The sequence below is a fragment of the Cetorhinus maximus genome, chromosome 4 (assembly GCF_964194155.1).
Source record: "Cetorhinus maximus chromosome 4, sCetMax3.hap1.1, whole genome shotgun sequence".
Lineage (NCBI taxonomy): Eukaryota > Metazoa > Chordata > Chondrichthyes > Lamniformes > Cetorhinidae > Cetorhinus > Cetorhinus maximus.
The window spans coordinates 57,061,363-57,087,294 of record NC_135882.1 but is presented as its reverse complement, the minus strand read 5'-3'; the positions used below and the strand labels follow the sequence as shown (position 1 = coordinate 57,087,294).

Here is a 25,932-nt window from a genome sequence, read left to right as displayed (position 1 = left end):
CCAGAGCTTGGCATAATGGGCATGGGGGACATAGGGGGTGGATGGAAGGGCAGAGCCTGCCATAGGGACATGAGGGGGACCATTTGAACTTACCTGTTAAAAGGTCCCCTTATGCACACTAGGGTTCATGACTCCCCTAAGGGGCCATGGAACACAAATCTTTAAACACTTGGCCTGACTCCATGAAAATTGCAGAGGAATTGGAGATCCCTATCTCTGCAATGAAGTCGGCCAGGTGCCGAATGTGGGCTTCTGATAGGAAGCAGCCCACACCCTTGAAAGGCACTCCCGATATTCAGACAGCCCGGGACTCAGTGAAAATCAGGTCAATATTACAGTTCGTTGACCTTTCATGAGAAAGTTCTGATTTCTGATGAAAGGTCATCAATCTGAAACATTAACTCTATTTCTTTCTACAGATGCTGCCAAACCTGCTGAGTATTTCCAGTATGTTTTTGTTTTTATCCCACTATTAGCTATTGGACATTTTTTCACCATAACATTTCTGCAGTTGCTGTTTTGATGAACTGCATCCTCATCCGTACCTTTGATGCCCCAGTCCTCAAGAAAACTATTACTTTCATTTGCTGGCCATTCCCCCTGCTATGGCTCTGATCTCCATTTCGTGAAGTCCAATGGATATGGTCCCCAAAGGATATGGCACAATGGTTTAGCCATACACCAGGGGATCTGACTGAACCGTATAAAATACTATTGAGTCCTGCTCTTATCTGATAAAACTACTCATTATTCCAGGATGCTCCTTAAAAGCAAAGATAACCTCCCGACTCCTCTTCTCTACTGCAAACCATCTTCCTAAACCCCTCTCCATTTGACCTACGCTCTCACCTCCAACAATAAGTGCAAGGAGCTCACCAACTTCTTTGTCACTTAGATCAAAGCCATCCAATCAGTTACATCTACCACTTCCCTCCCTGCCACCAACCCAAATTTCTTCTGCAGCTCCACCCTGCCCTAGCCCTGAATTCACAGTTCATTTTGTCCACGAGATCCAGTTCCTGCTCCCTTGATTCTATTCCCACTAAACTGCTCCTCAGTACTACCCCCCTCCTTTAAATCTGCCATCATCCTCAAAATCGAACCCTTGATGCAAACTACCATCCATCTTCAACCTTCCTTTCCGAAGTCCTTGAAATTGTTGTTGCCTGTCGAATCTCTGCCCATCTTTCCTAAAACTCAATGTTTGAATCCCTCCAATCAGGTTTCTGTCCCTGCCACAGAATCAAAACGGTTCTTATCAAAGTCACAAATAACTTTCCATGTTACTGTGACAAAGGTAAACTTTCCCTCCTCGTCCCTCTGAGCCTGTCTGCAGCCTTTGACACAGTTGACCACACCATCCTCCTCCAATGCTTGTTGACCAGGTGGTGGGACTGCAATCACTTGTTTTCATTGTTATCTGAAAGCAAAATACTGCGGATGCTGGAAATCTGAAACAAAAACAAAAATTGCCCACCCCCACTAGGGCCATCTGTCACTTGCTCATCCTGCTTTCTACTCTTAATGTCTCCATTAGCAACTCCTTTAGCCAGTGTCGCCACCATCAACACCCCTTCGACCATTTGTTTATGACATCTTTTGCGACCTCTCCTTTGCCTCCATCTATCACTGGCCTTCTATCCAACTTCACCTGTCCCACCCCTCTTAAACAGTATATATTTCATCACATTTTTGCTTCTCTTTAGTTCTGAAGAAGAGTCATACAGACTTGAAACGTTAACTCTGTCTTTCTCTCCACCGATGCTGTCAGATCTGCTGAGTTTTTCCAGTATTTTTTGTTTTTGTTTCATTCTTATCTATCTCTTTGTAGCCAGAGAATCACTTGCAAAGGCCTCCCTTCCCAATCCTACACTGTTATCTCTTATAGATGTGTCTCCTATAGATCTACCCTCAAATTCCATCAAATTTTTCACCCTTATGTTGCCTCTTGGCAATGTCGTTTAAAAAATGGTGGTTTATATATGTACCCTGACAACACACAGTTCTCCATCACCACCATTTCTCTTGACTCCTTGACTGTTACTAAATTATCAGAGTGCTTATTTAACATCCAATACTGGATGAGGGGACACTTCCTCCATTTAAAATGGGGAAGACTGGAGCCATTGTCTTTGGTCTCTGCTCCAAACTATGTTATTTAGCTCCCGTCTCCATCCCTCTCTCACGCAACTGTCTGAGACTAAGCTAGACTGTTCGTAAACTTAATGCCATATTTGACCCTGCATGAGCTTCCAACCATATATTCGCACCATCACTGAGACCGTCTATTTCCAACTCTGCAATATCCCCCTTGCCTCAGTTCATCAGCCGCTGAATCCCTCATTACCATGCCTTTGTTACCTCTATATTTGGATATTCCAACTCATTCCTCGCTGGCATTCCATATTCATCCCTCCTCAAACTTATTGGGCAGAATTTTCTGCCTGTCGGGCGGGCGGGCGCGGAGCTGATCGCCGTCAGCGATTGGGGCTGCGCCGCCATTTTACTTGGGCAGACCAATTAAGACCCACCCAGCGTGACGTCTGCTGGGAAGCGCTATGAGCTCCCTGTGCGGGCGGTGGGGGGAATCCCTGAAATTGAGAGTGCGCTCTTTTGCGCATGCGCACTAAAGAGCGCACATCTCCCTGAGGCTAAGCGCAGCCTCAGGGAGATCGCCTGGACTTGTAAAAATATTAAAAATAGAAAATAAAAATCCCTTACATGTCCCCTCATGTGACAATGAAACCTCATCCCGCCAGTGGATGAGGTTTCATGTTTTTCCTATTTGCCGCCAGAGCTCCTGGCCGACCCATCAACATCAAGGTTGGACGGGCAGGTCCTTTAGTTGGTTAATTGATCCTGTCAATGGCCTCAAGTGGCCATTGACAGGTCGGCAGGCCCGCAGCTAATTTTGTTGCGCCCCCGCCTTCTTGAAAATTTACATGGAGTGGGGTGATGTCGCGGGTTCCACCCGACGTCATTTTATGTGTCGGCGAGCGGGCCCCGGCCCCAGCTCGCCGACGGCAAAATTCTGCCCATTACTACCTAAAACTTTGCTTCCCATATCCTTTCTATGCCAAGTCCCATTTACCCATCAACCCTGCGCTCATTGACCTATATTGGCTCCCAGTAAAGCAACACCTTGATGTTAAAATTCCCATCCTTGCTTTGAAATTGATCAGTGGCCTTGGCCCTTCCCAATCTCTGCAATATCCAGGTCCACAACCCTCTGAGATATCTGTTCTGATCTATTCCTGGCCTATTGAGCTTCTTAGATTGTAATTACTCCACTATGTGTGGCCATGCCTTCAGTTACCAAAGATCCAAGCTCTGCTATTCACTCCCCAAATCTTTGTGATTCTCCATTTCTATTTCTTTCTTTGTAATGAACTCCAATACTTACCTTGAGTTTAGATCAGGAGTTCGGGAGCTCCAGTTCCCTGAGGGCCCCGCGCATGTGCCGGCCAGAGAATGGCTGCACATGCGCAGTTTGAATCTTTTCCCGTTGTTGTGTTTTCTGCGTATGCGCCAGCCAGAGAATGGCCGCATATGCATTCTTCAGGCCGGGAACAAGCCTTGTGCACATGCACAGAAGGAAAAGAAGGAAAAAAGTGAAACAGTATGAAATTGCAGGTCAGGTGACCTGAAGAGGAGCACCACTGCAGAGAAGGTGTCCCAGGGAGCAGGACACTTGGAGGGAGACACGGAGAAATGTTCCAAACCAGAAGGTCTCAAAACAGGGAGTGGAACAGAAGCAGGTCCAAGAAGACAGTTCCAGGTAAGGGACAAGGGCAGAAATCAGAAACAGATCCCATTCAGTAAAGGTCAGAGAAAGGAGCAGAGAAAAAGGCTCCAAGTTAAAGGAAGAGCTACGAGGAGCAGACTTGAAGCAAAGTGGAGTTGAGAGAAGCTCTGAAGATCCAAGAGGACAGCTGAAGGTTGGTGACTCCATGCTGTGAGCTGTAAGGATGAAGGTACCCTTTGGAACAGTGGTGTTCTGCTTGGCGTACCCAAAGATCTGGAAGTGTGCTTGGAAGATGAAGCTTGTGTATACTCGGCAATCCAGGGGAAAGGAATCTCGGAAGGTGAGATTGAAACCCTGGAGGTGGATCCTTGGGAAAGCCATCTGAGTGGGAGTGACGTTTGAAGAGAATTCTAAGGAAAGTGTTTCAAATGTGCAGATTGGAAACCCTTGTGAGAAAGACAGTTTAAGTGAGACTGGTTAGTTCATGGTGTGACAAGGGTCTGGGTGGGTTGTTGAAAAATCCATAGAATCTTCTTTGGTCACATTTGTCAATTACTTTGGAGTGTGGCATGTCTGACCTCATTTCACCAGTTGGTTCACATGTACTGCACACTTACGCTGAATATTAGAGTATAAGATAGCTAGCGTAAATTGTTTATCTGTCTGAATTGGTATGTATCTGTAAAGATATTGCTGGGATAAAGGAATAGTGTGATTTGAATCATTTCTTTGTGTTTGTGTTGGATATCTTTCCAGCCTGTTTGTCTGGTGTAATATAGTTCATTTTTTCTTGTTTAATAAATGTTTTATTCTTTTTCTTTAAAGTTCATCAGCAGACTCCTGTGAATTTGTTCAGTAATTTACCTCCATCGTTTCTAAAAAAAAGGTAAAAGTTACGATCTTTCAACCCAGGTTTCACTCTGGGATCTGACTTGTCAAGTAGTAACATCAGATGAGATCATAGCACCTCCAAAACACTCCTTAAAAGCTATACGAACATACAAACAGGAACAGAAGTAGGCCATTCGGCCACTCAAGCCTGCTCTGCGATTCAATAAGATCATGGCTGATCTGTTTGTGTTTCGATTTCCACATTCCCATCTACCCCGGTAATCTTTGATTCCCTTGCCTAACAAGAATCTATCTACCTCTGTCTTAAAAATATTCAATGGCCTTGCCTCCATCACCTTCTGAGGCAGAGTTCCAAAGCCACACAACCCGCTTGAGAGAAAAAAAATTCCCCTCATCTCTGTCCTAAAATAACAACCGCTAATTTTAAAACAGTGTCCCCTAGTTCTGGACTCATCCAAAAGAGGAAACATCCTTTCCACGTCCACCTTGTCAAGGCCATTCAAGATCTTAAATACTTCAATCAAGTCACCCCTCACTCTTCTAAACTCCAGTGAAAACAAGCCCAGTCTTTCCAACTTTTCCACATAAGACAATCCACTCATTCCAGGTATCAATCAAATAAACCTCCTCTGAACTGCCTGCAACACATTTACATCCTTACTTAAATAAGGTGACCAAAATTGCACATAGTATTCGAGGTGTGGTCTCGCCAATGCCCTGTATAACTGAAGCATAACATCTTTACTTTTGTATTCAATTCCTCTGAAATAAAGGATAGCATTTCATTAGCCTTATTAATTACTTGCTGTACCTGCATACCAAACCCCTGTGACTCATGAACCAGAACACCCAAATCCCTCTGCACCACGGAATTCTGCAGCTGTTCTCCATTTAAGTAATACTCTGCTTTTTTTATTCTTCCTGCCAAATGAACAACCTCACATTTTCCCACATCGTATTCCATCTGTCAGACCCTTACCCACTCACTCAACCTAACTATATCTGTCTGCAATCTCCTTATGTCTTCTTCACAAAATACCTTCCTACTTATCTTTGTGTCGTCTACAAATTTTTCCACCATAACTTAGCTCCCGTCATCTAAGTCATTGATATAAACTGTGAAAGGTTGAGGCCCCAGCACAGACCCCTGCGGGTGTGGGTTGTCACATCCTGCCAATCAGAAAAAGACTAATTTATGCATACACTTTGTTTTCTGCCAGCCAACCAATCTCCTATCCATGTTAACATGTTACCCCCTACACCATGAGCTTTTTTGTCTGCAATAGCCTTTGATGTGGCACCTTGTCAAATGCCTTATTGAAATCCAAGTACAGACATCTACAGCCTCCCCTTTATCCACAGCACATGTTACTCCTTCAAAGAACTCCAGTAAATTGGTTAAACATGATTTTCCTTTCACAAAACCATTCTGACTCTTCCCGATTACCTTGGGCTGAATTTTCCCTCCGTTGGGGGGGAAGTTGATGGGCGGGCGCGTGCAGACGCGCTTCTGATCGGCGTTCCCGATTGGAGGTGTGGCGCCATTTTATGTGGGCGGGCCAATTAAGGTCCGCCCAGCGTGACATCCGCAGAGAAGCGCTATGCGCTTCCTATGTGGGCGGGGGAATGCCTAAAATCGAGAGTGCGTTCTTTCGCGCATGCGCACAAAAGAGTGCACTCATCTCCCTGAGGCTAGGTGCTGCCTCAGGGAGATCACCTCTACTTTCAAAAATATTAAAAATAGAGAAAAAAAAAAATCCCTTACATGTCCCCTCATGGGTCAATGTCACATGAGTTGGGACATGTTCATAATTTCCAAAAAAACTTTATTAAAAATTTTAAAAACCCTACATGAAACCTCATCCCGCCCATGGCACCTTAAGGTTGGCGGGCAGGTCCACTAATTACTTTAATTGCTCTGTCAATGGCCTCAATTGGCCATTGACAGGTCGGCAGGCCCGCAGCTGATTTTGCTGCGGCCCCGCCTTCCTGAAAATTTAAATGGGGCGCGGTGGCTTCGGAAGTTCTGCCCGTCACCGCGCGTCATTTTACGCATCAGCGAGCGGGCCCAGCCCCCACTCGCCGACAGTAAAATCCAGTCCCTTGAGTTTTTCTGAGTATCCAGCTATAACCTTCTTAATTATTGATTCTAACACCTTCCCCACTATAAAGGTCAACCTAACTGGCCTATAGTTTCCTGTTTTTTGCCTCCCTTCCTTCTCGAATAGAATATATTTGCTACTTTCCAGTCTGGTGGAACCTTTCCAGAATTTAGGGAATTTTAGAAAATTAACACCAACGCATCTACTACCTCATTTTCCATCTCTTTTAAGACTCTAGGATGAAGTCCATCAGGACCCAGAGACTTGTCAGCTCGCAGCTCCAACAGTTTGATCAGTACCGCTTCCCTAGTGATTGTAATCTCACCAAGTTCCTCTCTTCCTTTCACCTCTTGTTTCACAGCTATTACTGGAATGTTTTTTGAATCCTCTATAGCAACAAAGTATTTGTTCATTTCATCCATCATTTCCTTATTATTTACTGTTAACTCCCCATTGTCACTCTCTAGAGGACCAACATTCACTTTACTTACTTTTTTTCCTTTTTAAATACCTGTAGAAGCTCTTGCTATCCATTTTCATATTTCTAGCTAGTTTCCTCTCATACTCTAATTTCTTTCTCCTGGTCAATCTTTTAGTCATTCTCTGCTGTTCTTTATATTATAACCAACCATCTGCCCTGCCACTCATCTTTGCACAGTATTATGTTTTTCACTTAAGTTTGATGTTTTCCTTAACTTCTTTAGTTAACCACGGGTGGTGGGTCCCCCCTTAGAATTTTTCTTAGAATCGTTTGAAATTTAAACCAGGCAGCTTGACCCTGATTGGTCAAGGTTGAGGAATGAGTCACCGAAGGGCAGTCACTTATTTTGTTTAGCTAAAACAGGAGCAATGTATGTACATGCTTTTTCTATCTACAAAGAACAGGGCCCTGTGTGCTACTGTAAATAGCTTTCAGTACACGCAGCCCGACTGACAAGCTTAAATTGGTTGTCAGCGTAATTCTTAGCACATTGAGGATTATTTAGCAAATGTTGACCAATCATGAAATTACATCTAACGTTGGACACTGTGTTTTGAGGTTTGTAAGCACGGGCTGGTTGGGCACGGTCTGTACCTTGCCCATTGTGACTTGATATGATCCACCAGTCTTTGAGGTGTACAGCCTACATACCTAGCATCATACCGGCAATGAAATTCATATACCATATTACTCATTTGTGTGATTGGCAGAACATCTTTTTAGCTTGACGGTAGCATTAATTTCTCTAATCTTATTTGCCCTATGCCAATTTTCACATGGCTCAGGTAATAATCCAGAGATTATAACCTTTGAGGTTCTGCTTTTCAATTTAGTGCCTAGGTCCTCATACTCTCCTTGCAGAACCTCTTTCCTACTTCTACCTATGTCATTGGTACCTACATAGACTAGAACAACTAAATTCCCCCACCCACTCCCCCACCCCTCCCACTGCAAGATCCTCTTCAACCCTGAACAGCTGTCCTGAACCCTGGCAGGCAAAACAGCTGTCTGGACTCTTGCTCAGTGTCTATCCCTACTGCCACTTCATTCCGTTTTGCTCCCCCACCTTAAATGGCTTCCTGTACCACAGCGCCATGGTGTTTACTCATTGACCCTGCAGCCCCTGCTCTCATTCAAACAAGCTGAGAGAACCTCAAACCTATTGGACAACTTCAGAAGCTGATACTCATGCACTCCTGCCCTCTGGGTCCTGCCTCACTTACAGTCACACCCTCCTGTCCTTGACCACTGACCAAATCAGAAGACCCTATCCTAAGTGGCGCAACCGCCTCCTGGTACAAATTGTCCAGATAACTTCCCCCTCCCTGATGTGTCACAGTGTCCGCTCGCAGCTCAGCCTCCAGCTCAGTGACTCTGAGCCGAAACTCAAGCCACACACACTTAATGCAGATGAGTTTGCCCTGGATCACACTGGTATCCAGGAGATCCCACATGCTGCAGCCATGACGCATCACCTGTCCTGCTATTCTGTTATGACGTGGCAGATGATGTGTGCCAGGTGAACCAAATCCACAAGGGAAACTTGGTTGTGCTATCACAATGGTTTTGCAATTTGTATTTATTACAAGATGTGTGCACTGAAATCAGAAGTAATAAGTCCACCAAGACCTTTAGAGATTTTAGAAATTAAATTGAAATATTTATTAACAAAATACAAAAGACTTCAAGCACATACATAATACTACAATTAGGTAGTACTAAAGTAACTCCTAAAATTCCTAATTAACCTGACTCCCAGTTACACTCCCTTTAAGGCAACAACCCAAAAGAGATTTTATATTTAAAACAAACTGAGCAAGTTAACACAATAGCCTTGTCAGTGGAATTCTGAATGGCTTTTCCCCAACTTCAGTTTCGTTATATAGCAGACTTATGCACAGATATGGGAGGCTTCATTAAGGCTATTTCACATACTCCTGTTAGATCTTTCATGGCCTTCACTTTTCACATAGCCTTTCATTCTCCTTTATATATGTTTCTCTCTTTTTAATATGTAAATTCTATTGTTCCATATGTCTTTGAAACTGTATCTTCCTCATACCATAAAAACTTTCATGTTGCCAATATTGTCAGTAACCTTTGGGCAAAATAAACACATTCCTTAGCCTTGCTTATCTGCCTAGTTGTAAACAGACTAAGATCCCTTTGAAATCCAAATCTCTTCATTTAACTTAAAATGCAACTTCCCTTCACATCTTACATGCTAAGCCAGCATCCATGTTTAGTCATTAGCATGTCAAGCACCTAGCTTCTTTTGATGATTTCAAACTTGCAGTCTACTTGACTCCAAAAGTACTTAAATCACACACATACCCAACTATACTTACTCCCATAAACCTACTTCACAATAAACCAGAAAAATATTATGAAAATTATTATACTTTCATTACAATCCTTGGATGTTTTAATTAACCACTTAATTATTTTATTCAATTATTTATTTTATGTTGCGTATTCTATTAACCTTATCACAAATTCTTGTCCTTTAGGAATAGGATAGACCTTAACGGCTCACCAGAATCTTACCAGATACTCATCAAACAGCTAGCTTTTTCCCCTGTAGTAGAACAAGCACTAGTTCCTACAGGGTGAAAAAGTTAGTAAAAGCAGAGGAGAACCTCCTGCCCCCTCCTCACTGAGCTCCCTCAACTCACCAAACTCCCAGCACTTTGTTGAGGTTGCACTCCAGTGCTAGGTCACACTGAAATGTCTGAATTTATACGCTCTGAAGATAAAGGCATTAGCTGAGCCAGGGTACAGAAAAAAAAAGTTCAAGCTACTTTCTTTAATTAACTATCTACAGTTGTTCCCCTGTGGATAGCTTCTATCTCCCTGTTGGGCCCCTGGATAAGATTTAGAATTTAAACATTAATTGCAGTTAAATATTAAATGCTAAATACAAACAATATTTGAGAGTTAGAAAGAGATTTTAGGTTTCCTCAACTCACCAATCTCCCAGCATTCTGTTGAGGTCACACTCTATCTTTGACCAAACATTTGGCCATCTGGCCTAATATCACCTCATTACCTAATTTTGCATTTTCGTGCTCCTGTAAAGCACCTTGGAATATTTCATTATGTTAAAAGCACTATATAAATCTAAGTTGTGGTGCTGTTTTTGGATTACTTCTGATATTCAAGAATACACTTGGTAAACATGGATTTGCATTACTATTATAGAACTCTTGAAAGCCTTTCGGTTTTTGCTAAGTAAAACTTATACATATTGATAAGTAGAGGCTGGTGTTTTCACAGCAAAACATTTTAAGCACACCAAGTTCATGCCTGGCAAGTGATAAATGTTGATTCTCTGCTTCGCTAAAGTAGGTATCTTATATAGTAGAGTAGCTCTTGCCTTTTTGCAATAATATAAAACGGGTGATAATGAGTAGGCATTCTATTTTATATCTCTCCCAGTTTTCATTCCCATTGACTTCAGTACATTTTTTTCCACTGATTTTAAAGGAAATCAAGATACGAAAGGATATAAAATAAGATGTTGACTTACTCTCGCCTATTTTGAACTATTATAGGCAAAAACAAAATCTACCGCAATGATTGAAGCAAAAGACCAGCCATGTATTTGGGAATATTAGTTGCTTACTTGAGATTATTTAATTGATTAATCCTCAATTATTCAATATTTTTTAAAGAATATAGGAAGTTAAAGTCAGTATAAAATAAGCCTGCCAAGAGGAATCCATCTGACTGAGTTCACAGGAGCGTACTTACATAACCATCCATAGCCCATTCATCTTTGATCTTGCTTATAGAAGCTTGGGCAGGTGCTTTCACATGGTACATTAGAAGCATTAGACGTGCTTCCTGGCTTTTGTAAACACCTAAAGGAACAAAAGAAAGTGAAGAATTATACCAAGAAATGGAACAGCAGGTCCTTGAATTTCAATGAAGAAAAAATAGCTTTAATAAATATAGCAGGTTACATGGATGATTCATATTGCCAAATATCACTTTGCTATACTCTGACTATACAAAGCAGTGACACAAGGACTTGAGAATAAACTATATTTAAGAGCTGTTCAGGCCTTAAAATGTGCTATCTGCTTAAAATTGTATTTCAAGCTGTGTACAAGAACTTGCAGTTAAATTGTGCCTTTAACGTAGATACTTATCCCAATGCGCTTCATCAATGCACATAAAAAAGAAATTGAAGTGCTAGCCAAAGTTAGAGAGGTGAATTTTATAAAGGGTTGTAAAGGAGGGGAGGGAAGAGAAGCAGAGAGATTTAAAATGAAGTTCCAGAGTATAGGGCTTAGGCGCCTCAGGAGTATGGTCCTGAGGGGGAGCAAAGGAGGGGGTGATGCACAAGAGGCTAGAATCAGAAGAACAAAGTGTTCAATGAAGATTGTAGGCTTCAAGTTCTCCTGCAGTGTCCCAATGAAGCTGTGTGAACATGAGAAACAGCACTTCATCTTTCAATTAGGCACCTCAGAGCCTTCCAGACTCAACATTGGGTTCAACAATTTCAGACTATAATCTCTGTCCCCATGTTACTTCCTTTACCTTTCCTCTCTTTTTCCTCTTGTTTTTGTTTTCAAATGGCCACTGTTTAATATTTTGCCGCTCACTCTGGAAATTTCTCTGTATACATCTTTTGCATCCTTACTTGTCCTGTCACCACTCCCTTTAGCCCAGCACCGCCAACTCTTTTCTCATTTAATCACTCCTGTTTTTCAACCTATCACAGCTCTTCCCTTTGGTTCCACCTTCCCCCTTTTACTTGTTTAAAACCTACTGCATTTCTAACTTTTCCCAATTCTGATGAAAGGTCATCGACTTGAAGTGATAACTGCTTCTCTCTCCAGATACTGCCTGACTTGATGGATGATCAGGATATGCAGAGGTATTGAATGGATTCTTTACATCAGTTTTCACAAATGAGAACTTCACAAATATTCCTTTCATTGTAAATGGTACTGTAATTCATAACACTTAAGAAGTCTAAAAATGACACAATGTAATCTTACAACATTCCTCTGTCTGCTTAGTTTTAATCACGGCCATTAATTCATTTATTTTAAATGGATTAATGGCTCCGCTAAAATAAGAGCTAGAGACTGCTACATCAATGTTTTAAGCAGAAACCAGAAAAATAAATGCCACAAGATTCCTAGGTTCGATGGGATAATATCCTTGAAAATTGAGGGAATTAATGAAAGAAATTAGTCATACTTTGAGTGATATTTTTTAAAGAGTAGTAGCACTTAAATAAAGAAGAGCAAATGTAGTTCTAATGGTTGGAAAACAGCCGGTCATGGACCTGGTAATTGCAGCTCAGTTAGCCTTACATTCACAGTGTGAAAAAATCTTGGCCCTTAAGTGAGCATTTAAAGAGCATATGTATTATTAGAAGTAGCCAACATGGCTTCAGAAATAAGAATTTGTGTCTACAAAACTACTATAATTATCTTAGGAAGCAACTAAGGTATTGAATAAGGGCAATCCAGTAGATGTAGTTTATTTAGTATTCGGAAAGCATTGACAATATACCACATGTGATACTAGCAAGGTAGGCTTATAGAGTAGGTTAAATGTTGGTCCAGGAACAGAAGCCAAAAGCTTGGAATAAATGGAAAATACTTTTCTTGGGATAGAGTGGTATTCTGTAGGAATATGTTCTGGGACAACTGCTGTGCATGATACTTGAGAATGATTGGTTTCCGTCGAAAAAAATATCATGTTTGCTGTTGGCACAAAGCACTATAAGCAGACAATGAGTAGAAGAGAGATGGATTATCATCAGAAAGACGTGGACTATTATACAGATTTGCTGATCTGGGGCAAATCGAACATAATGTGGATAAATAAAAGGTAATGTACATAGAAAGAGATGACACTAAATATGTATAAACATGAGAGTGTCTTTTATTTTTACGCTGCAAAGGTTAAAGGGGGAGGATTTAGAAGTGATCGCAGATCATACATTGACACAGTTATGAATAAAGTAAATCAATGCTGTGTGCATCTAGAAGCCATTGGAATGTAGATTAGAATAAATTATACTGACAATGTACTGATGAATAGGTGTGTGCTGTTTTAGTCACTCAACCACATAAAGAATATAGCTGCATTAGAGAAGCTTCAGTGAACTATGACAGACATGAATACGAAGACTTGATGTAGGTCTTTAAAGTAATGAAACATATCCCAGGATATAGGGGGGAGGTGGGAAGTGGTAATTAGAGTAGGCGGAGTCTTTTGGAAAGTATAAACGCAGGCATAGGCTAATTGAGCTGAATAGTCCATTTCTTTGTTGTACATAGCAATACTGTGGTCATCAAAGGACAGAATAATTTCTGTATTCTATGGTAAGTCACATTTTCAGATATCTACTACACTGTAGAAGGTAATGGAAAATCCCATAAAGGCTCATTATCCAAGTGAGCAGCTGAGCTTTGCATACCAGGAAGGTGCCAGAGTTGAACCTAGACTGCTGAATTAATTGGTCACAGTCAGTGTAGATAGAAGGACAGACAACTGCCCTCAGAAACTCTAGGTTTGGCAATTGAAAATTAGTCAGTCTCCCTAATCCCAATCACTCTCCAGAAGAAAGCAGATGGAAAATCAGTGCCAGGTAAAGACAAAATTCCTCCCCTCACTGCTCAACTTTATAAAATTTATGGAGCTTTTCTTTCACAAAGATTACTGATAGATCTGTACCTGAAAGCTGTAACTCCATATCACTGTTTGTGAGAGTGGCATTTACTCTGCTTGTTGAAGTGTTATAACTAGTCACTGTCAATGTCATGGGCTGCTTCTTTCCTTTGTAATTATAAGACCCCTTCCAAATATAATATGGGGCAAAAACATCATCTGGAACTGCAAATTAAAAGCATGTTAGCGATGAATCAGAAATTCTAAAATGCATCTTAACAAATTACTACTATCAAAAACATGGGGTGAAATTGGACTTGGACATGGATGCAAAACAAACAGAATCACAGTTGCCGAACATTATCCAACACACCCAAGGTTCAGTTCTATTGAAGCCAATGGGAACTGAATATTGGACGGATCATTTTACAAGTCACCCGTGCAACACTGACTGTTTTGGTTCCCATCCATGTTTAATGCCCCCTCACCATTTTTTTTATTTCACTGTGAAATACATTATTTACAAACATGACAAAAATGACTTAGTTTCTATATAAGTTTTGTGTGTCTGTTTTATCTCCTGTGCTTATCATAGTAAGGAATATCAATGATGCAAAATTACACATCTTCTGACTTTTTGAACCCAGTAAGCATTGCCAGGACAAGTACACAAGCTTACAACTCCTTAGACTGTGCTTCAACTGTGTGCCTTCTGTGTGCAAAATTTCAATAAAATGCCTGCTGTGCACCATTTATAACTTGGTTTCTCCAAACAAAATAGACAATTTAGTATTGTTATGCAAAAGCCTGTTGTGCACTAATGTTTAATGGGACTGGGTTGAGAGTGACCAAATTAATTTTGTAAGATTCATACAGCTAGCTAAGAGGAATATTTTTCACCTTAATAGTTTGTGTTAGATTTTCATTCATAATTCATTTGTTGGAACATGAAACCTGATAGTCAACAATTTACCAATGGTTACACAACTAATTTAAGAATATTATTTGACATTTTTTCAGCACTTGGAGAGTAACAGATTATCGCTATAAATTGTCAAAAACTGAAATAAGTATTGATTTTGTTTTTTATAGGCAGAAGTTTGTCTTGAAACACTTTAAGGACTGTCCTTGGTGATACTTGGAAGTATTACTTTTATGATTGAACACAGATATAAAAAGAATGCAAGAGCCTTCAATACAAACTGTTATACATTTGAAGGCAAGCTACAGGCCTGAGTATTAGAGATATAATTTATTTTCAGTGTTCAGAAGAACTTATAATTCTCTAAGAACAAACATCAGGCAATATGTGAATGCCACGTGAACTCTGGATTTTAACTTGCTACTTTTTAATTCCTTGATCACCAGCCACATTCTTAACATGTATCTTAGAGAACATTGGCTAAAAATAAAATAATGTATATTTCATTAGAGAATAATCCTAATTTGAATGAGAATGTAATGAAGGCAATCTTCAGTTCTACAGTAAGATTACACTAGAATAAGTCAACATTCATGTCATAAGTTTTCAGTTAGTGAAATATTACAATATCAATATGTTTTATTCTGTCTGTAAATTGACATTGAACATACCAAACTATAATAACATGGAATGCAACTAAATAATTTGGTATTAAAACAAACATCAAGAGTACTAACAAACTTACTAAAATTGTAACATCCTTATCCACACAAGTAGGTAATTAAATCTGTCAAAGTTTTAATAAAATGAACCTACCATTTAGTTTAGGGCTTGGGGTTCCAATTGAAGGTCTGTTGCTCTTCTCTGATCTCTTTGAACCAGCTATGAAAATCAAAAGTGAGAAAGTTCTTAAGTAGAATATTAATAAATCTTTTCATACATATGCCAGTAATTTCCATGGAAGTTCCCAGATCACCCACCATAACTCTGGCAGAAGATCAGCAGAAACCCTGGGGAAATGGAGTAATGGCCAGGTCAGCAATTTCTCCAGAGTTTCTACCAAAGTAATGGAACAAAAAGGGATAATGTTTGCAGAAATTCTGTCAAATTGTACAATATAACATTTCACAAAGCTAAAACTCTGGGTCCAGGTTTTACTCTGCAATTACATTGTACAACAGAAAAGCTCGTGAAAGCTACTTTCACCAGCTCTATATTTGTCTGCCATTGTTGGATTTTCTATCAAAGGCTTGCAGCAGCCACCTATTAGTCACTTCTGGGCAATGCCTTGGAAGCCAACCACAATTATTTCAATAAACCTTAATATAAAATGTTGGCTGGAGGTAAAAGCTAATTTTTTCAACAGGTGAAGTCCTGTCCATGCCATTGCACTTATGTTAAATCGGGTTCTTTCAGTTTAAAAATAAAAATGAATATGAAAATGCCAGTGAGCATCAAAATCACTTTTATATAACATCATAATGCTTATTTACTTAGAATCATATCCTCTGACAGCATAGTCAGAAGCCATTTGGCCTATCGTGCTTGTGCCAGCTCTTTGAAAGAATTTAGCCCCAATGCCTGCTTTTCTTTTTTTTTGCAAAAATATGCTTTATTCATAAAATATCTTCATAAACATTCTAAACCATTTCAAAATCACCCTTACAAAAGTACAATCAGGTTCAACTTTTACAACGTGTATCACAAGGTGCATCAGTACAAACAATGAATATTACAATCATTTGCAGACATTCATTTTGAGAAGCTCAGCCCGAGGGGCTCTACACAGTTCCCAGTCCCTCGGTGCACTGTGGCAGAAAGGTCTTAGGCAGCGTCCCTTCCCCATTGCGCCTTTGCGGCAGCTGCCCCAAGCTTTAGTGCGTCCCTCAGCACGTAGTCCTGGACTTTGGAATGTGCCAGTTTGCAACACTCGGTCAGGGACAACTCTTTGCACTGGAAGACCAACAAGTTTCGGGCAGACCAAAGAGCGTCTTTCACCGAGCTGATGATCCTCCAGCTGCAGTTGATGTTTGTCTCGGTGTGTGTCCCTGGGAACAGCCCGTAGAGCACAGAGTCCTGTGTCACAGAACTGCTCGGGATGAACCTCGACAGAAACCACTGCATCTCTCTCCAGACCGCCCCAATGCTAGCTTTTCTCCCATTATCCTGCAAATTAGTCCCCTTCAAGGTCAAGTTCAACAGCCTTGTGAAAGTTCCGATGGAATCTGATTCCACCAACCTTTCAGTTAGTGCATTCCAAAATTTGCATGAGAACATGTTGCCTCCTTTAGCTTTTGTTATTTGCCAATTATTTTAAATCTAAGACCTCTGGTTACCAACCCACTTGTCAAAGAAAATAGCTTCTCCCCACTTGCTCTGTCAAAACCTTCATAACTTTGCATAGCTCAATTAACCTTCTCTGCTCAATGGAGAACAATTCTAGCTTCTCCAATCTCACTGCATAACTGAAGTCCCTTAGCCCTGGTACCATCCCGGCAGCCTCTTTGTATCCCCTCACTTACCCCACAGTGTGTTCCTAAAATGTGGTGCAGGGAATTGAACACAATATGCCGGCTGAGGCCAAAACAATGATCTCTAAATGGTTTAGCATGACATCCTTATTTTTGTATTCACTGCCCCTAATTATCACACTAGCCAAGAATCACACTAGCCTTATAAGCCATTATTAATCACCTTAGCAACATGCCCTACCGCCTGCAAGGATTTCTGAATACGTACCTTGAGGTCCCGCTGCTCTTGCACCCCACCCAAAATTGTACCTCGGGGCAGAATCTTCTGCTCGGCGAGTGGGTGTGGGGCCCAGTTACCGAGGTGTAAAGTGACGCGGGGTGACGTTGGGCGTGCGTCCCGACGTCACCGCGCGTCATTTAGATTTTCAGTTTGGCGGGCACGCAGCCAAGTCGGCTGCACGCCTACTGAACTGTCAAAGGCCTGTTAAGAAGCAATTAAGGCAATCAGCTGAGCTGCCCGTCCAACCTTAAGGTTGGTGGGCAGGCGAAGAGCCCAGGCGGCCTTCAAATTTTTCGTGGAACCTCATCCATAGGTGGGATGAGGTTTCATGAATGATATAAAATTTTCAGAAAAATGTTTATTAAAATTAATGCACATGTCCCAGCTCATGTGACAGTTTCACATGAGGAGACATGTCATAAAAAGTTTTACAACACTTTATTAAGCTGTTTAAACTTAAAACTAATCTCCCTGAGGCACCTCTGTGGTGTGAAAGAGCGCACTCCTGACTCAGGCAACCCCGCCCCCCACCCCCGCACCTGCACAGGGACTGCTCAGCGCTTCCGGGCGTGCGTCACTCTTAAGGGCCTTAATTGGCCCGCCCACGTAAAATGACGGCGCCCAGCCGATTGGGGGTGCCGATCGGCTCCGCGCCCGCCCCCGCACAACCCCCCTCATAATTCTCCCCATAAAGATTTTATTGCCCCTTCATGCTGTTTTTCCCAAAGTGCAAAACTTTACACTTATATGCATTAAATTTTATCAGCCACTTGTCTTCCCATTCTACCAGTCCATCTTTCTCCTGCTCCCTATTTATTACATTGCCAAATGATCATCTGCAAACTCTCTATACCCAAGTGCAAGTCATTAAGATATATCAAGAAAATCAGTGGTCTTATTACCAAGGGCCCCACTTCATTCTTCTTTTGAGTCATATAAAAAAAATTAATCACTGCTCTCCGTCTCTTATCCCTTAGTCATGCATATATCCAAGTCCACTAGTAACACTTTAATAGCATACTTCTATTTTCTGAATACTTCTGTTATGTGGTACTTTGTAAAGTGCCTTTGAAAGTCCACTGCACTACCTTCATCAACCCTAAGTTACTTCATCAAAGATCTGAGCATTGGCTAAAAATCCTCAAAAATAATAATTAAATTTGTATTTTTTTCAGTTGGAAGATACAATAATGCCATATCAGTGTGACCACTAGATAGATTTCTGCATTATATTTTTGTGACTTTGTGATGTTAAGAATTGGCTTCAGGTACAGCAGAGGTGATTGTTAATTTTATGTTATTTTAACATTATTTATTTTTAGATCATAAGTAGACCAAAATTTGACTATCACTAGACATGCTATGACTTTTTAAAAATTTGGCAAGTTGCCAGAAAGAACCTTACATGAATCCTAAATTGCAATTCAGAAAGCTTGACTGACAGATGCATGACAGAAAGTTGCAATAATCTCTTCTTACTTCCTATACATCGACTAATGTAATGCTTTCAACAGAAGTCTTCAGCTTTCGGCATTCAAGTGATCACTGAAAATGATAAGGGCAAACTGGTGGCTTTCAAAAAACATCTTACCATGACAGATGGGTGATTTTCCTGTCCATGTTCCATCAGACCTGCATGCTCTGTGTTCTGATCCTCCAGCTAAGAAGAATCCAGGTTGGCAGGTGTACAGTAATACATAACCCAGTGAAGGAAGATCCATCCCAACTACATTGGTATGTGCAGGTGTCTCCGGTTGCTTGCAGTTGTGCGCTGCAGCAATAATCATTATATATGGAGGGTGAGGACAGTAATGCGTAATAGTTAGAAAAATAATAGATAATGCTTTTCTTCCAAATAATCTTTTCTTCATAGCTTGACACACTGGAGTTTAAATAGTTTCAAAATAAACAAATTTAGTGGCAACAATATATTTGTTAATTATCACTAACTAGCATTAATCTGAACCAGTTTGGTCATGGGTTGGTTAGCCCATAAGGGTTAGTGAATAGCAAGGAAAATCAGGCAAAGTGTACACAACAGGTCTCTGATCCACTATTGCCCATTTAGCAGCCCCGACCAAGTTGAATTTCATCCCCAAGAAGATAAGTGACAAATGTCCAAAGGGCAAACAATATTAGCATGAAAATAGAAACAGAGAAGCTGGAAACACTCAAGAGGTCAGGCAGCCTGTACGGAGAAACAGAAGTCAGTCAAGCTATGGGGAAGAATCATCCTAGATTTGCGCTAAGTGCGGTAGCAGGTAGAGAAAAAGGTGTTTTACCTGCTGGCCGCAATGGCGGCTTTTCACGCAGCATCATCCCAATCCCGCCCCATTAATCACGCATTCCCGGGAAATACGCTGTTTCGATGGCGAGCAGGCTCTGATTCGCCTGCCATGGCGTCACTTCGCCGTTTCATCATGCCGGGTGCCACAATTAAAGTACAGCCACACGCACACCTCTCAGTGATTCCAGGCCAGGACGGCTGCAAAGAAGACAAGACCCCAAAATGCAAGAAGACTGCAGCCCCCACTCCCCGGTTTAATAATGCGTTCCTCGAGCACCTTTTGGACAGTGTGGAGGCCCGCCATGATAACCCCTAGCCCCGCTCTGGCCGCAGGAGGGGCAGCAACATTACCACTCCGGCTTGGTAGGCAATGGCAGTGGTGAACAGTGCCAATGCTGCACAGAAGAGGTTGGCCATCCAATGCAGATGGGAGATAAATGATCTCAGCTGTGCAGCTGCGGTAAGGCAACCATCTCATCTCTCTAAACTCGCACACTCAAGCCATTCACACATTCACTGGCACCTCACTCACTACCAGCTCAAGGGACATCACCACTCACTCTCACACAAATACCCTCACATCACCATCTGGCTTTATCTCCTCTGGAGACTGCTTCCTCAGCCCTCACCATCTTGAGACCACTTACACAGATCAAATTGTGCTCCCACACATACCCTGCAATACCTCCCTTTCTAGTAAAACCCTTGCCCTGCAGCCTCTTCCCTTGTCTGATGCCACTTCTCCCCCATCCCCAAGCAAGCCCTAGCCCTGCAGCCATTGAAAAGCCAACCCCGCCTTATGGCTGGTCTGGTAGGTAGAGAACTGCCTGTGAGCTCTCCTAAAAGTGATATGGTGGTGCCTGGCACTGATGACTGTGAGTGCCGCCTGAAGCAAGGTGGGCAAACAAATCTCAAAGTCCCGAGCGAAGTGCAGCTCGCCAGGTGCACGTCATTTATGTACAGTTGTGAAACACATTGCACGCCGACGTGTTGCACGCCAATGTGGGCAGATGATCCAGCGGGGGAGGATGATTCCAGGGGGCTGGGCTTATAAGGATACACAGGTGCATTACAATAAAGTTCCCGACATCAGATGGCGGGAAACACAGCCCGCCATTGACAGGCAGAGCGGATGATTGCAAACTGGTTTTACGACATTGTGAAACCACCTTTTTGCCTTCTTGCCATATTGTCCACTCATGCCGCCAAATACGCCCGACGCCAGCAGGCACAGAAAATTCCTCCTAATGTTTCTGAAGAGTGGAAGATATTGCAGATGAACAGCATTTAAAAATGAACTGAACAAGACAAAGGGGAAAGGGGAAAAAAGCACGCCTTCCACCCCACTTTTACTTGTATTTCTATGTCAGTATTCTGTATTTGCTGCTCACAATGTGGTCTCCTCTTCACTGGGGAGACCAAATGCTTTTTGTGTGATGGCTTTGCTATACACCTAGGTTGTGTCCGCACTTCACATTTTAATTCTCAACCCCAATCCTAAACCGACCTCATTTTCTACACTTTCTACTAATGGAGAATGTTTACACTAGAGCCAGTGAAACTGGTGGAGTTGTGAGCTGGTACTTGGGGTGGGAAATCACCTATCAGTACACAGCTGATGAGGTGATTCACATCCTGGGGTCTACCTGCCTTTCTCCACCATATTCCGGTCCACAGCAACCATTGCTGCTTTGCCAGATTTTCCTTGCTTTCCTCTTCTATTTTGCTGTAACTAAGTGACCCCTTTTCTGGACCCATCTTCTGTTTCTCTACTTGTTTTACCTTGCACCATCATTCCAGAGACACAATAAAACTAACATGTGGCTGGATATTGATCTAGTAAAGTTCATGAACTAGTCCGTGTTGATGATTACCCATTTTTTAAATATAATAAACAAAGGACTTACATTTATAAAGCGTCTTTCATGACCTCAGGATGTCCCAAATCACTTTACAGCCAACCAAACATTTTTAAAATGTTGACACTATGGTAATGTAGGAAGATCAGCAACTTTTTTGCACACTGAGTTCCCACAACATTGTGATAATACCAGATAATTTGATTGAGAGATAAATATTTGCTAGGAGAGAGTCCCACCTCTCCTGTCTTCTTTAAAATAATGCGATGGGATCTTTTACATCCATACAAGAGAGCAGACGGTGCCTCAGTGTAACATCTCATCCAAAAAGCAGCATTTCTGACAGTACAGCATATGCTCAGTAATGCACTGGGGTGTCAGCCTTGATTTTTGCACCTAAATATTGGAAAGGGACTTCAACCCATTACATGCGACTCAGAGGGAAGATTCCTATCAATTGAACCACAGCAATACCTCAGCGCCATTAAATTTGATTGTTGCTGAATGCTCATTCATGCATTCCGAGTGCTTCAAATGAAATTGAGTAATCCACTTTACCAATTAAGGGGCATGCCAGTAAGGAACAGGGCATCATTCAATTTCATTACTAAGCCTTATAACTGAGATTGCAGTACTTAATCAGCTGACTACCTCATCTTTGTCAGGTTGGAGACGATTTATCAAACACTTTGGGGGCAATTTTAATCACAATAATGAGTCAGTTGAGATGGGAACTTTTTTTAAATCTCAAAATCTGTAACCAGCCTGTCTTCAACCCACTCACTTGCAGGTCTAAATGGGATGTCATGGGAATTGGCAGCGTGCAAACCATTTCCAGAAGGAAAGTTGTCCAATTAAACATTATAATAGGGTTGTATGCTTCAGATTTAACTTGACTTTCAGGTTTAACTCTGGTTTGCTGGATATCCTCCTGATCCTTGGTAAACTTTGCAGCTGAAGGGAGGCAAGGTCTATTTTGTGGAAATTTTAAGTGTCTTTATCACACTACTTGAGGGCCATGAGTTGTAGGAATACTTCCTCCTGGCCTACCAAACTTAGTTTCTGCTCTGCCTGCCATTGGACCCCAGCTCCCTGTCGTCATACACTACTCCCCTCCATCCAATGACACTCACTATCGGACTCATTCCACATTCCCCCACCTTTCCACTGGAATCGGAGATCAGAATGCACCCAGGATCAGGGATCCAACACCACTCCCCTTCCTCCCACAGGGATTGTGGTCCAACTCTGCAAGATTCAGACACCTCCCTTCCACACTAACACCAACCCAGCTGCAGGTTCCCAACCTGGGATGTAGCATTCTCCAGAGTGTTCCCACCCAAAAGGGAGCCAAATCTGTCCATCAGGTAGGATTCTGGGCAGGGAACCTGCTAGAAAATAAAGGGGCACACTGTGCAATTAAAACTGGACTTGCAATTTTTCAGGGTGGGAAGAGGTAGAAAGAGACTCATGTGGAGAATAAACATCAGCAAAGACCAGTTGGGTCGAATGGCTTCTTTCTGTGCTGTAATCCTATGTAAAAAGTATACAAAGTGATTTTTTTTCAACCATGGAGAGGGCAGAATGCGAGAGGTTTTTTTTTCGTTTACTGATAAATTTAAGATTTAAATTTAAGATAATGCCAAATGAGGAGAGTCAGGTTGGCCTATCAAGTCCACTCCTTTTACAGAATGTACCCAACCTATCCTATTAAGGATTCTGCAACACCCATTTCATTCCCGGAGTTCTGCATTGTCTCCAATCCTCCAAGATAATGTGGCAAAATCCCAAAATATTCAAACAATACCCCCACCATTGTCTTCCCTCATGCACATAAGCCCTTTATCTTCCCCAGCCCCATCAGTATAAAGACCGTAAAGTCATATGGAGCACCTGATCATCAGATATCCAGCACTGGAGTAGGGTTTTGTAAAAATCCCTATTCATTTCACTCAGCATAATGGCAGCAAGTTCTAACTTACACTATTGAATTGTTTTTATACTGGGATAATTACAATACTTCAAGTGGAAGTAATTCTGATTTCAAACGAAGCAAAGGGTTATTTATTTAATTCAAGACTAAAGAAAACAAATCTTTCCTTCACTGTGGGATTAAAGAATCCTCGGTTTATTACAAATTCCCACTTCAGTTTCCATAATACTCAACTTCAGAAAGCTACCACAGGTATATTTTGAATTTTGTTATATGAGAAGAAACCAAAGCTGAATATAAAAATGAAACAAAGTCTTTAGGTGCTAAAGGCTGAATACCACTAAAATGAAAAAAAAAAATCACTATCAGTGAGACACTCAGAATGGATTTTCAAAATTTTGAATATGTCGAGCTAAGGGTTAGATAAACTGTTTTATCATTTTCCTTATTCCATTGAACTGAACTTGTAGTGATCATCTGGAAATGATATAATATGTAGTTTCTATATTCTAAACTGAACAAAATCACTTTGTAACAGGCATTGATAAATGTGACTAGAAGTTGCCATGCATGTCAAACTTAGTTACAAAATATTTTCTTTTTACACTTATGAATTGGTTTACATACGTATGCATTCTGGTTGAATTCCACTCCAGGTGAGGTCAGGAAGGCAAATCCGAGTGGTGGATCCTTGCAGTAAATGCCCCTTCTTGCAATGAAACTGCACTACGCTTCCCACCTACAAAAAAGAAGCAGGAAAGGCTGAATGATTAAAACCAGTTATTACCAGCTTTATTTCATCATTTGCCTTTTAGTTGAATACTATGCATCACTTAACTTAACAAAACCTTTTGGTTTTGGACAATGTGCAAGACTTTGGTTTGGCTGTAAGAACTAAAGTAATAAGGTTTTTTAACATTCCTGGCTGAAATAAAATAGCTGCTGCAATCAGGGAAAATAAACTTGTTTCAAAGTAAAATGTTGGATACCAAGGTCAGAAATTTCCCCCCGTTGGGGGGGGTTGTGTGGGGGCGGGAGCGAACCCGATCGGCGCCACCGATTGGGTCCGCGTCGCCATTTTGCGTGGGTGGGCCAATTAAGGCCCGCCCAGAGTGATGCTTGCCCGGAAGCGCTGAGCGCTCCCAGTGTGGGCGGGGCGGGGCGGGGCGGGGCGAGGTGGGGTGGGGGGGCGGGGGTGTGAGTTACCTGAGTGGTTCCCTGTGCTCTTTTGCACATGTGCGTGAAAGAGCACAGGGATCTCCCTGAGGCATGGAGGTGCCTCAGGGAGATTTGTTTCAGTGTTAAACTTTTAAATAAAGAATTTTTAAAATTTTGAAACATGTCCCCTCATGTGACAGTGTCACATGAGCTTGGACATGTTAATGAAATTTTGGAAAAAAAATTACAGATTTTTTAAACAATTCATGAAACCTCATCCCGCCTGTGGATGAGGTTCCACAAAATATGCAAAGGCCGCTTGGGCTCTTCGCCTGCCAGCCAACCTTAAAGTTGGACAGGCAGCTCATTTAATTGTTTTAATTAATTTTTAACAGGCCTTAATAGGCCTTTAACAGTTTGGCGGGCGCGCAGCCAACTCGGCTGTGAGAAACTGAAAATCTAAATGACACGCGATGACATCGGGATACCCCCTCCCCGCCGGGAAAATGCTGCCCCTGTTTGAGAACTGGAATGTGTCAAGTGGTTGTGTTGTCAAGAAACATTGCCATTGCTGCGCGCCCGCTGAACTGTCAAAGGGCTATTAAGGCCATTTAAATATCAATTAAACTAATAAACTGAGCTGCCCGTCCAACCTTAAGGTTGGCGGGCAGGCAAACAGCTCAGGCGGCCGCCACATTTTACATGGAACCTTATCCATGGGCGAGATGCGGTTTCATGAAGGGTTTGTAAATTAAATAAATTTTTTTAGTAATGTTCAGTGACATGTCCCAGCTCATGTGACACTGTCACATGAGGGGACATGTCTTAAATGTTCTTCTTTTCTTTATTAAAATTTTGGGAACTTAAGCTAATCTCCCTGAGGCAGCTCTGTGCCTCAGGGAGATTACTGTGCTCTTTTGCGCACATGCACGAAAGAGCGCACTCCCGACTCAGGGAATCCCCCCGCCTGCATAGGGAGTGCTCACCGATCAGGTCCGTGCCCACCGCCGCACAACTCCCCCCAATGGGGGGAAAATTCTCCCCAATAAGATTCAGGATGGTAAAGCCAAACAATTAAAACAGAAAATAAAACGTACATCATAATTTAAGAGGACTCTCTTGACAGTAAGCATTGGACCTACTATTGTGTGCTTCTGACTGCCATTAGAAGACATATAAAAAAGAATAATTCTGCTATCAATAACT

At 41.8% G+C, this 25,932-nt stretch overlaps 1 protein-coding gene across 1 annotated transcript in view; it reads right to left on the bottom strand.

The window, feature by feature from the left end:
* csmd3b (CUB and Sushi multiple domains 3b) overlaps positions 1-25,932 on the bottom strand; it is a 2,128,577-nt gene that overhangs the window by 12,461 nt on the left and 2,090,184 nt on the right. Inside the window, exons 63-67 of the mRNA XM_078541225.1 lie at positions 24,196-24,307; positions 19,081-19,260; positions 15,555-15,620; positions 13,883-14,041; positions 10,934-11,043 (exon numbers count right to left, since the gene is read on the bottom strand). Of these exons, the coding sequence (XP_078397351.1) occupies positions 10,934-11,043; positions 13,883-14,041; positions 15,555-15,620; positions 19,081-19,260; positions 24,196-24,307 (627 nt within the window). The remainder of the gene's footprint in view (positions 1-10,933; positions 11,044-13,882; positions 14,042-15,554; positions 15,621-19,080; positions 19,261-24,195; positions 24,308-25,932) is intronic.